Genomic DNA, 11,241 nt, shown 5'->3' on the forward strand with positions numbered 1-11,241 from the left:
AGGTTCTGATTTCAATTGTACCTTTTTATCTCAATAGGTGCAAGAGAACTAGACTGGTCTTATTTCTGTAATAAACCATAGTAAATCAACTCAACCATCTATCTCCAAGACTTGATCAGGTTTATGAACTTTACAAGTATTTTGGTCATACGTAGATGTGTACAAACATTTAACAGCAAAAGTATAGCTACACATGCTCTGAATTAACTCATCTGTGTAAATTTATCTAGTAAATTTACCTGTACTATAAAGTGACGTAAAATGCAGAGATAACTGTTTTCCTTATCCACACTATGGTATGTACTTCCTAGGATGAGCAATTTCAACTGTATGAATCAGACAAAAAGCAGACAGACAATTTGTGGTGGGTGGTGGTGGTTTTTCTGTTTAAATGACAAAACCAAAAGGCTTTCCTAGGAAGTCTGTTAGCAGAAGTACAAAGTCTGGATTACTCATCACAGCACAGTGAACAAATATTCCTCAGAGTTTTGTCTTGTTATATAAAGGCTGGTCTGCTTGGGAGAGGCCAAATTGGAGGGGCAAATCCAGCTACTGTAATCCTCTATTTCACTGGAAGAAACTCACATGTTGTCTACTCAAACCAGCAGCCTGTTGCATATTGGTTTTGAACAGGGTACCCAAGTACTCAACGTGCTCAAGAATTTGGCAATACCCTCCTATGAAGTTTAACTGCAGGCAGGCTGACTTTTAATGTTGCATTCCTAAGGGTAATGTAAACCAAAGATTTTGCAAGCAGAATTTTTTTTATGTGGTGTATGTGGATTTATGAATCCTTAGCTGCTTTGCTAAGACTAAGGCTAAGTTCCTGATTTTATATTGAGACTTCTGATGTTTCAGTCTCTCATCTTTCATCTCTTTAACCCATTAAAATTACATTTTCTACCATTTTACTCAGTTAAAACATCTTCTCAAAATTACCCTGCTTTGGACTTAGGCCTGTATTCGTTCAGTAGTTCTACAAACAAAATCTTTCTCAAGAGGATAATTGAAGCAGCGTATTTTTATTTAGAACTGTGAATACAGATAGCATGCCAGTTTTCTCTGTTGGAGTCAGCCCTTGTCAGTCATTTGTTCTGACAAGAGCACAGGAAAAAAAACATGGAGTATTAAGGAAAAACACAACTATCTTATTGTGGAACATAAATTATGGGAGGGGAATACTGGCCAGTAGGGATGCTGGGTTTTTTGAAATGTTTCAGTGATTTTATTGAGATTCTTATTGCTGAGATTTGTGCACCCTGTCTGTAGAAAACCAAACTTGTCTCAGTGTAATTGAGTTACAGTTCAGTTACTGAATGCTGATACCAACACAATAAATACAGACATCAGTCTCCTCATAAAGCTGATTTGTACTACTATGTGAGGTTTTATCTTTCTTCTGAATTGCTGCCCTAAAAGCCTTCAGTCATGTATCTTGCCTTGACTGAGTTCGTGCAAATAAAGATAAGAATGTAATTAAAATAGAGTTTTTGAGCCTTGCTTTGCAAACCCCATCTACAGCAGCACCAGCTTTTTTTGCTAAAATGCTGGAACAAAGCCCAGAAACTCAGAACAAACAGAACATCAAAGTGTTCCAAACTTTTGCATGGGTTTTGTGCTAGTACTTTTCGTTTGCCAGGCATTGGGTTTTCGAAGCACTGGGTGCAGAAGTATTGCATTCACATCTGCAGGCTGCAATACACACTCTCCTCTGCAAACCTACCAGAGCTTTTGCAACCAGGTATTGCAGACCAAGATCTTGTGCCATTTCATAAAACCATGACTCTCCCTGTTCCCTCTGGGGGTGAGCAGCTCAGCTTACACTTCCAGGGAAAGCTGCAGGTTCATGCAATCATCTCTTCTATTAAGTAATTTGGTATTCAGTGTTTTCACTTACTCTGAACAACTTCAGACAGCCAGTTGCACCAGTTGTGCCAGTAGTTTTCTGTGGCTCTACTCTTCACACAGTGATTTTGGTACTCTGAAATACTAAATTGTATGCAAAAAAGTTGCCATTTTGAACAAAAGTTTAGGTTAAAGACTTTTATTTGTTGCTTAAGGACAAGATTAAAATACAGTTTGCAATTATATAAATTATTGTGCCCCATTCAGAGCTTAGGTTGTACAGGTAAATGTTACAGTACCGAAGATACAAGCAAATAACCTCCGAAAATAAACACAGAACATAACAGTATGTAACTGGCTACCAGGAATAAGGCTGTGGTACAGTAACAGAGGTTTCTGCATAAAGAGGTAGTGGAAGTCAGCTCAGTAAATGCAGAATCACTGTACATAAAGAGAAACATCAGGTATTTCTTGCAGATCCTCCTCTGGGAAACTGAAGTATCTTTTGGGAATGACAGAGGTACTGGCCGGAATCTAATGCCATATTGGCACCTTCTCAACTTTCAAAAAGGCACCTAAAATATCTAATCCCTGAAACATTTTAACATTTAATTGAAATTTTAAAAATTCTCTTCAACTATGTCACCTAAAGTCTTACTCATTTTTTCATTCTCATTCAAAAGCTGTGTTGCAATTTTTCTGGCTACTAGCTTCAAGGGGTTACTTTTGTTTAAATAGCTTAATCCATTCTCTATTAATAGACCTCTCTAAACAAATGTTATCTGACCTTCTATTTCATGACAGAACTGGTTATACCCAGCTGTTTGAGACATGCCTTTTGGTGCCCAGAACAATTTTATTACAGTATTTTTGTAAAGAAAGGTTTTAGTGAAGGGATAGCTCTGCAAGAACAACCCAGTATTTATGCATAAGGAGTGAGTGGATTATTAAGGAGTGACTGTGCAAAGCAATGGGGAGCTGTAGACACACAAAAACCCATGTGAGGATGCAAAAGGCCGATACTGTGCTTTGAGAAATATGCATTTCTTCCAAGAAAATTTATTTCTACTCCAAGATTTTCCTTGTTCAATTAAAGATTATGTGAATCTCAAGAAAGAAAAATAAATTACTCTTCATTCTCTCTGGGGCTGTTTAAATGGAAAGGCAGAATCTCAGTCAAATTACTAGGAACTCACAACAGGAGGATTAACTTGTTCAGGAACTTTCATTAACAACAGCAGGAACTGCTGCAAATGCTAAGTTTTCTTTCATGGGGAAGCATATCTGCCCAAGAAAAGTATGCTCTGTGTTGGGTTGTGGCGAATAAAGAAAAGGAAAGGATGGTCAGCGTTGAAATCCTCTTCTATGGCCATGCAGAGCATAGCAATGCCAGCAGTGGCAGCTGCAGCTTCCGTGCCTTCCTCATTCACTTCCACAAAAGCCTTGTGGACAACTGCAGAGAGGAAGAGGTCACGTGCCCCTGACATTCCCGACAGGTCAGCCTTGCCACTGTCAAATACATCCAGCAGGCCCATAGCAGCTAAATCTGATTTAAGGTCATAGCTTTCCTCCAGCTTAAACTTTGGCAAACGCACGTGAACGTCAGCGGAATACAGATGCTCTGGACGCGTCCATTCCTGGAGCTTCTCTAAGGTAAGCTGCTTTTCCATCTAGAATTAAAAGGACAGAGAGCATTACTTATCACCAGTCTAGTATTTCATTTTCAGTAACATTTATGAGGCTTTATTTATAGAACATTATATGAGGGTAAAGCAGCTATGCAAAAATGAACATATGCATATCTTTGATAGCCAAATAGAGATTAAACAAATACTATTTAAATTAGGTGGAGTCAGTGCAGTTTTTACTTCACAAAGTAAGGCAGACATTTGCTTTTTGCTGCAGTGTACAGAAGGGAAAGTCATGCACTGATAGCAAGCCAATCTTCTTAGTGTTTCATCTAACTAAATGGAATTACCTAATTAAAAACACATAACAAAAATCATAATCAGAAAGCTCAAAGTAGCTGTTCATTTAATGGAAAACAGTCTCACTACTTTATGGTTAAGAAAAGGAAGACTTTCAAAGCTACTGAAAGACAGTCATTAAAAACAAATGGACGAGGCAAGGTAATTCTCACAGTTAACTCTGTTTTCAGCCTCCATCATAGTTCATTCAGTTCAGCAGAGGACACATGAACACAAGCTACAAAATTAGAACACAACCTCTCTTCCTGATGCAGTACATCCATTTATTCTTTATTGCTGTACTAGTAGAGAGTTGTCTAAAAATACACCAGATAGATCTGGTGCCCTGAGAACATGGTTCACCAAGGCTTTCATTTTGAATGGCCAAACTTAAAAATAATGAACAACTGCATTGGCTTAGATGGGTCACCTTCTGCAGCCCAGTGGAGTCCTCTTCAGTGTCATCAGGTAACAGGATGATCATACTAAGTTCTCTTCCATCATAAGGCAGCTCTAAAACACGGATCTTCTCTTCAGGGACGTATCCAAAATTAAATTTATTTTTCTGATACATCATTTTTACTGTCCTTCTTTCATTCTGAATGGATAAAAGGCACCAAAAGTAACAGTTAAGGAAATACTCATTTAAAGAACCAACAGAAGACAAGTAAGTTAAAACCGCATTTATGTAAACACTTATCCTCCTTTATAGAACTTTCTTCAAACTTGTGACTGCCTGTTCAATAATGATTTCTTCTGAAGAAATAATGAGTTTGTATTATATTGGTTCTGCTCTGGCTTCTATAGCACAGTCCTCACAGAAACCGAAACAGTTTCATCAGACTGCTGTATGAAAATTTTAAGCCCACAAAGATCAACTCTGTTTAGCATAAAGCAGATGACTGCATACAGTAACTTGTAAAGCTGTTAATATAAACAGCATATAGAACAAGAAGATGGGGCTTAATCAAAATGTCCTGTCATTTTAAGACTGCTTACCTATCTTCACAGACACAGTTCATAGCTGCTGATCTGCTGCAGACAGAAACCCTGCCAGGTCCTAAACCACAGGTGAGAATTGTCTCTAACACTGTTCTGGTAAGTAAGACAACAAATAGCTTGCTGAATATGGAAAAATACTAAAACCCATAAAAATAATTTAAATATTAATAAATTACTTTGTATTTTTAAAGTATTTCATTTGCAAGCAATGCTTCACATTACCACCTATATTATTAGACCTTTTCATTAGATATGTCCTACCAACACGTATCTGTATTACCTTATTTAATCGAAATGGTGCATCAGTGGTGTCAGCTTCTTGAAATTTCTCTGCCCAGTTTGCTTTGAAATAAATAGCATTCACCAGTACCAGCTTGGTCATGCTGTCAACTGAGCCTTCAGCCAGCAAATCGGGGATTTTGCCTTCAGAGGCAGCAGAAAAAAGGGTCAGAACAGAATCATGGAGTAAGTTGATGGCATATAAAATATACATTGAGAAAATGATGCCATAGAAATACTACAAACATAAAACCAATCCTGTAAAAATTTTAGTACCTATCTCACTACTTCACCATACCTTTTCTTAACACACACTACAATAGCTTTTGATATACAGTGATTTGATGAAAATGTAATATTGTTAGTCTAAACTGTCACATGCAACTCATCTACTCCTCATACAAGAGCTACAGAATGCCCACATTAAGGAATACTGAATTTAGAAATATTTATACAATATATATATGGATCAAAACAGACAAATTCTGCAATTCATGTGTACATCTCCATGTTTAGCCATCTCTCCTGCATTCATGGCCTGAACACAAAAACAGAATGGAAAACTCTCAGGACTTATGGAACTGTTTAAATGTCTTGCTTAGGTAATTTCTGACTCTGTCCATGCATCAAATGAGTGTACCAGGGCAGAATTAAACTGTTTGAAAGACAGCACAGAATAAAGCTCATTCCTTCTCCCAATACATCAAACCCTGCCAGTTATTAACAAAAAATTATTTTACCTTCCGTTTTCTCCTCAACCCACTGGTTAATTTCTTTCCTGGCTTTATCACAAGCCTGAAGAAAATCAACTGTAGCCAAGTCAGCTCCATATAATTTCCGTGTATTAGTCAGGAAATCCTAGATTTTGGAATGATAAGAATAGCTTTCACTGCATGCAGATAAGAAAACATCTAATTACTAGGTAGATAAGGTGTGCTCAGATTGTCACCAACTCTGAGGTGGGTTTCTAACAGCGTGTTGCTTGGGGGAATTCTGAAGTTAACAGGTTTTTTTCCCCACTCTTAGAACAAGCCTCACAGTACAGCAGCCATGTCTAGAGCTGATGTGGTGCTTACTACAGGTAAGCACCTGTTGCAATATTTACCTATCATTGTCCTGAAACAGGCTCAAGCACAGCTTTAAAACAAAACTTTCCCAAACAGCTGAAGAGGGACAAAAATATCACACAAAGTTGTAATTCACTGGCAAAGGGGCATGTTGTTAAACCATATTGGAGATCTCCTCCCAAATAAATAGTGTTTTCAAAAAGATGGAAAGTTATGTGGTACTACTCTGATAAAAATCCTAAAAAGCTGATTGCAACAGGAACAGAACTGGCTGCAACCTAAAAAGCTGGTTGCAACAGAGTGGGATGTCATGATAGTTACTGTAAACTAAGAACATAAACCAGTGATTCTTCTCTTGAGGACAAGAACAGCAGAAGTGACCAGGAACAGCAAAGGGTTTGCTGTGTTACACCCTTCAGGTGAGAGGCACACAGCTATGGAAATGCACACAGCAAGTATTAAGCACTTTTGTCAACTTCCCAGAAAAATTTAGAAATAGGCTTGGAAATAGCTCTACTTCATAAATACTCAGGTAGCTGCACTTTTCCCCAGATCCCAGCATGTGCCATCCTGATGTGCACAACTGTACCTGCAGAAAGCTGTAGGACTTCTCTCCAAAGAGCCGACTGGCCAGCCGCAAGAGATAGGGAGCATTGCTTCTGTTTATCTCCGCTGTCAGAGCCTGGAATCCTGAATGCACATCTTCAACTTTGTCAAGGTGAAGTGTCTGAAATAAAAAGAAATGAACTAGCTGCTGTTAATACTGTCTTAAAAGAACATACTGTGAATCTGTAGGATAGGCCTGATGCAGCAGGGTAGGATCCAGTAGGTAGGCTGAAGAAAGAGAAAATAAAAGCTGGAAGCTGTGAAGAGACTTCTGTAAATCTCAAAGAATGAGTCAAACTGTCCCTCGGTGCTACATTGCCCATGTCAGCCACTTGTATTGTGATCCTGGTTTATACACAGTCACAGCTCAAGCTCCTGATCACAACCCCAAGTCCTGTCTGCATTTCTGTGGGCCCTCCTCTGTGGGAGAGAACTTGTTCCCAGGTGAGTTATCAAAAAGAGAGATATGCCATGGAGACTCTTTTGCTTTCTCGGTTCCCCCTTTGGACCAAGGGGACATGGGGTTGTATATTTTCACAATATACAATTATCGCTATCACAATTGAGGTATTAAGAAAACTTAGAGCAATTATCTTTTTAATTTTATGAAAATGTAACTTCATAAATATATATATATCTCATATATACTTTATATATATAGCATATATATACACATATGCTTTTTATACGTATACACTTTATATATATATATAAAAAGTAAGTATTAGGTTTAAGATCAAGTGCATTACTGCAATATCTCTTTATAAGTACCTCCTCTTCCAGAGGCAAGCTAACTGGCCAGGGCTTAAAGATATGAGAGCAGAAGCTGCCAGACCTCATGGACAGGGATCAGGGATGGCTACACCAAAGCAGGGAAATTTATATTCAAATTTAACCCATGTGTTTGTTTCCCAGGAGTGATTGTGATTGTGCTGCGAAGGAGTGATTGGAATCAAAGGAAAGCCTTCTCTCTCACTGGGTTTTTGGTCAGGCTTTGCCAACCACCTCAGTACAAGCTGTGCTGTACAGGTGCATGGCTGAGCAAGAACAACAGAGGCAACCTTACAATAGAATTATGACCCCGGAAATAAATTTGTCCCTGCAAACAGCTCTTGACAATCGCTAATCGCTCCCTCTTTAATTAGCACTGGGTTCATAAGTGAAGTATTGTGGTACAGAAACATGCCCTGTTGAGGATGACTGGGTTGAACGACATTTATTTTCCCCCCAAGTTCCTTTTGCATGATTTGTGCTGTCAGTAGGTTTATCCTAGGTGGGGCTGTCAGTCTGATTACATGAAATATGTTCAAAGTCTGTTTGAACAAGTAGTGGGGAAGTAATTCTATTGAGTAAGCCCAGCAACTCAACAGTGTAAAACAGTCCCTCCTAAAGTCCAGAATACAAAGGTGAAATTATTCATAGGCAAATGCATGAGGATGACTGCAATGAGGAGACTCCCACACCTTTTTGCAGGCATTAGCCTAACCAGGGTGCAAAAATAACAGTGACTGAGTCCTTTCCATGACAGAGGTTTCAGGAGAAACTGGCATATGCCTATGTGCACCATTTTTATAATATTTAAGGGTTTTTCTAAACTATCCTACCTACCCTAAAGCTATGGTAAGGATCACCGTGAAGACTTAGCTCCTTTGAGATATCTGAGTGCCTGTTAAGTGAGAGATTGGTACTTAGGTAGCATCACCATGTATCATCATAGCTTTAGATATTAAATTATAGAATGCTACTGTTTTTTTTACAAAAACACACAGAATTATTGAAATTGAACATACCATTGGTGATCTTGCATTATAAAGTAATAGTCTGTCAAAATGTCTCATGAAAACTCATAGAGCCTTGCTGCTGGAAATTATGATAAATTTAAAAGAAGACTAACTAATGTAATTAGTCTCTTCTGTCAAGAATTAACTACTGAAATTAAATTAACAACAAGGGCAGTAGAAAATATAGAGAGGGCTCTGGAGCAGGGTAGGCAGAGGGTGACTAGCTGCATAGTCTGAGGAAAACTGAGTGTGCATGACAGAAATCTTGTCCTGAACAAACAAAAACACCCTCATTTCATCTTCTCTTCTCTAAAACACAACCCTTTTTAATGTAAATAAAATTAAAAATTAATGACCATTTTATTTTACTAACCTTCAACACCTGGGCTTCTGTATTACCTTTGGCCCCCAAAAGGACCATGGCCAGAGCAGCAGAGATACTGACAGGAGAAAAGAAGACATTTCCTGTTGGGTTGGCCTCACTAAACCTTCTGAGCAGATCAAGTGCAAATCTGCTGTTGGCAGTGGACAGGTTCTCCATGGTTATAGCTGAAAAGTAAAACAGCTGATAAGGACCCTGGGAAACATTCTTCAAACACCTTGCCTAACCTTGTGTGACTCACAGAGTAAAGATTGGATTGAACTGGATGCAGCTGCTTACAGAAACAGTAAGAATACTGTCATCAGTGCACCTTATTCTTAAATAAAAAGTCAGTCACATGGAAAAAGAGGGGGATTTTTCCCACGTTAATTTTGTGTGCCGACCTTCCTTAACATACTAACTTTATAGACATTACTTTTTAAAAATTCCTTTCATGCAGATCTGAAATTGAAATTATACGTGCTGGTAGGGTTGCAAAAGTCCCTCAGCCTCACAGACCCAGTACAGGCCAGGGCTCTCCCTCCTGCAGCATTCCCTTTGCTCCTCTGTAACGCACAGAGGATATTCAAAGTATCTGCTCAGGAACGTGCAGGCACCTCTCAGTGACCCGCCTGCCTTCATGCCACAAATCCATGTCCCTGAGCGGCGCCAACCCTGCCAAAGGCTTCCGTGCATGCTGACTTTCAGCGATGGAGAGCAGAGCACCGCTGTCCCCGGCGCTGCCAGGAGCACGGAGCTGCCTGCCCGCCGCATCCAGCACCACCGGGGCTGGGCGGCCCCAAGGGCTCGGGCAGGGAGCCCGGGTCCCGGGGCTGCAGGTGACCTGAGGGGACCCGAGCGACGCACAGAACCGAGCAGCGGTGCGTTTCTGGAAGATGCTCGGGAGCAGGCTGAAAGGCGCAAGGGCCGCATCAGGCACCGAACCCCAGCGAAGGACCAGCTGGATGCTGCTCCAGCTTCCTGCCCGCCCAGCTCAGAGCCCGGCTGCTCTGCGCTCCCTTGCAGCCCGAGTCCCGGTTTGTTTCTTTCTCTCCTCCGGACGCAACTGCGTGGAGGAGTTTACACTAAAATTTGGATGTTTCCTGCACAGACTTTCTACAGCAACTGCAAATCATCACTATCGGCTTCCTCCGTGCCAGACAGATAAACATTGTCTGGCAGGCAGCTTTGCGGCGTACTTACCGAGCTGTAGGCTAAAGACAGACCACCAACACCCCCAAAAACACCCAACCCCGAGCCCCAAGGCGTACTTTCACTTTCGCTTACCCACCCCTCACTGCGCACGCCTTCCCCCAGCCCAGCTGTCCGACAGCGCCCACCCCGCTGCCCGAGAAGCGCCCCCCAGCCCGCGCAGACCCCGCCCGCCGAGGCGGACAGCAAACATTTCCCCTTCTCGTCCCGTTCCCGTCCCTTTCCCGTGGCAGGGCGGAGCCCCAGCGCAGCCCAGGGCCGCCTGGGCGCCTACCTGCCGGGCAGCGCGGAGCGGGCTGCGATGGGACGGGACGGGCCGGGATGGATCGGAAGGAGCCGAGCGGCGCAGTGACAGCGCAGCGGTGACAGCACAGCGGTGACACCGCGGGGACCCCGCCAGGGCGGGGAGAGAGGGCGGGCCGGGCCGGCAGGTGTCACCCCGCGGCCGCTCCCGGCCGTGTGTCCCCGATCCTCCGGCGGAGAGAAGAGGGAGCTTCGGGAGAGGGATTAACCAACAACCCCACCCTGCCCCAGCGGTAAGAGATCCAGATGTTTTAGAGCCATGGGGAAAGCGCACCCCTGCTGCCCAGGAGGCTCCTCTCTGCCTTACCATCCTGTGTCTCTCTTTACACTCATCTTTTATAAAGTTACTTCACTTTTTTCTTTTTTTTTTCTCAATTTCAAAGAAAGTAACTACATTGGGGAGTTTTCTGTGGTTTATCACGATCTTTGTTCTCCATCAGTATTTGGGACATCCCCAACTATACTGCCCATATTGGCTTCAGGTGCACAGCCCTTCAACTGCAGTGTATGGCATGTGTCCCGGTGACAAAAGTGTTGGGTCTCATCCCTCTCCCCTGCACATAATGCTTTTGTTTGCTTCACCTGAGACAGCTGGGTTGCTGTGCACTGAATAAAGAATAGGCCCATCTAGCACCTTTTGGATAATGTCCACCAAGCCTTGACATCAACCTGTGCAAAAAACTAAGAGGAAGCATTGCAGTGCTGGCCAGAAAAAATAAAAGTGTTATCTAGGGAACCCCTTGGTATCCTTTAAAATACCTTGAAATCCTTTCAAGGCCAACCAATAATTCACGGCAAGCCAAGTAAGCACCTCGCGT

The 11,241-nt window shown here is 41.7% G+C and overlaps 1 protein-coding gene across 5 annotated transcripts; it reads right to left on the minus strand.

The window, feature by feature from the left end:
- Nucleotides 1–2,014: 2,014 nt before the first annotated feature.
- Nucleotides 2,015–10,601, minus strand: LOC102064566 (leukocyte elastase inhibitor). Of its 5 annotated transcripts, none has more exons than XM_074544703.1 (7): nt 10,395–10,601; nt 8,921–9,096; nt 6,750–6,887; nt 5,834–5,951; nt 5,095–5,237; nt 4,243–4,410; nt 2,015–3,515 (listed from the first exon to the last, which is right to left on the minus strand). In XM_074544703.1, exons 2-7 carry the CDS (start codon nt 9,086–9,088, stop codon nt 3,114–3,116), a joined length of 1,137 nt encoding a protein of 378 aa, XP_074400804.1. In that variant the 5' UTR covers nt 9,089–9,096; nt 10,395–10,601; the 3' UTR covers nt 2,015–3,113. The 5 variants fall into 5 exon arrangements, with proteins under 5 accessions (XP_074400804.1, XP_074400791.1, XP_074400808.1 ...); XM_074544690.1 differs by lacking the exon at nt 10,395–10,601 and adding an exon at nt 10,286–10,305; XM_074544707.1 differs by lacking the exon at nt 10,395–10,601 and adding an exon at nt 10,200–10,246.
- Nucleotides 10,602–11,241: the final 640 nt, after the last annotated feature.

Source organism: Zonotrichia albicollis, chromosome 1 (assembly GCF_047830755.1).
Source record: "Zonotrichia albicollis isolate bZonAlb1 chromosome 1, bZonAlb1.hap1, whole genome shotgun sequence".
Taxonomy (NCBI): Eukaryota; Metazoa; Chordata; class Aves; order Passeriformes; family Passerellidae; genus Zonotrichia; species Zonotrichia albicollis.

What these genes read in the sequence shown, in the direction of transcription:
- LOC102064566 (XM_074544703.1), bottom strand. Translation starts at nt 9,088, where the DNA reads ATGGAGAACCTGTCCACTGCCAACAGCAGATTTGCACTTGATCTGCTC. An exon ending in GGTTGAGGAGAAAACGGAAG is followed by an intron (nt 5,238 to 5,833) that starts GTAAAATAATTT and finishes CTGCCTCTGAAG; the next exon opens with GCAAAATCCCCGATTTGCTG. An exon ending in CACCATTTCGATTAAATAAG is followed by an intron (nt 4,411 to 5,094) that starts GTAATACAGATA and finishes TTATCCATTCAG; the next exon opens with AATGAAAGAAGGACAGTAAA.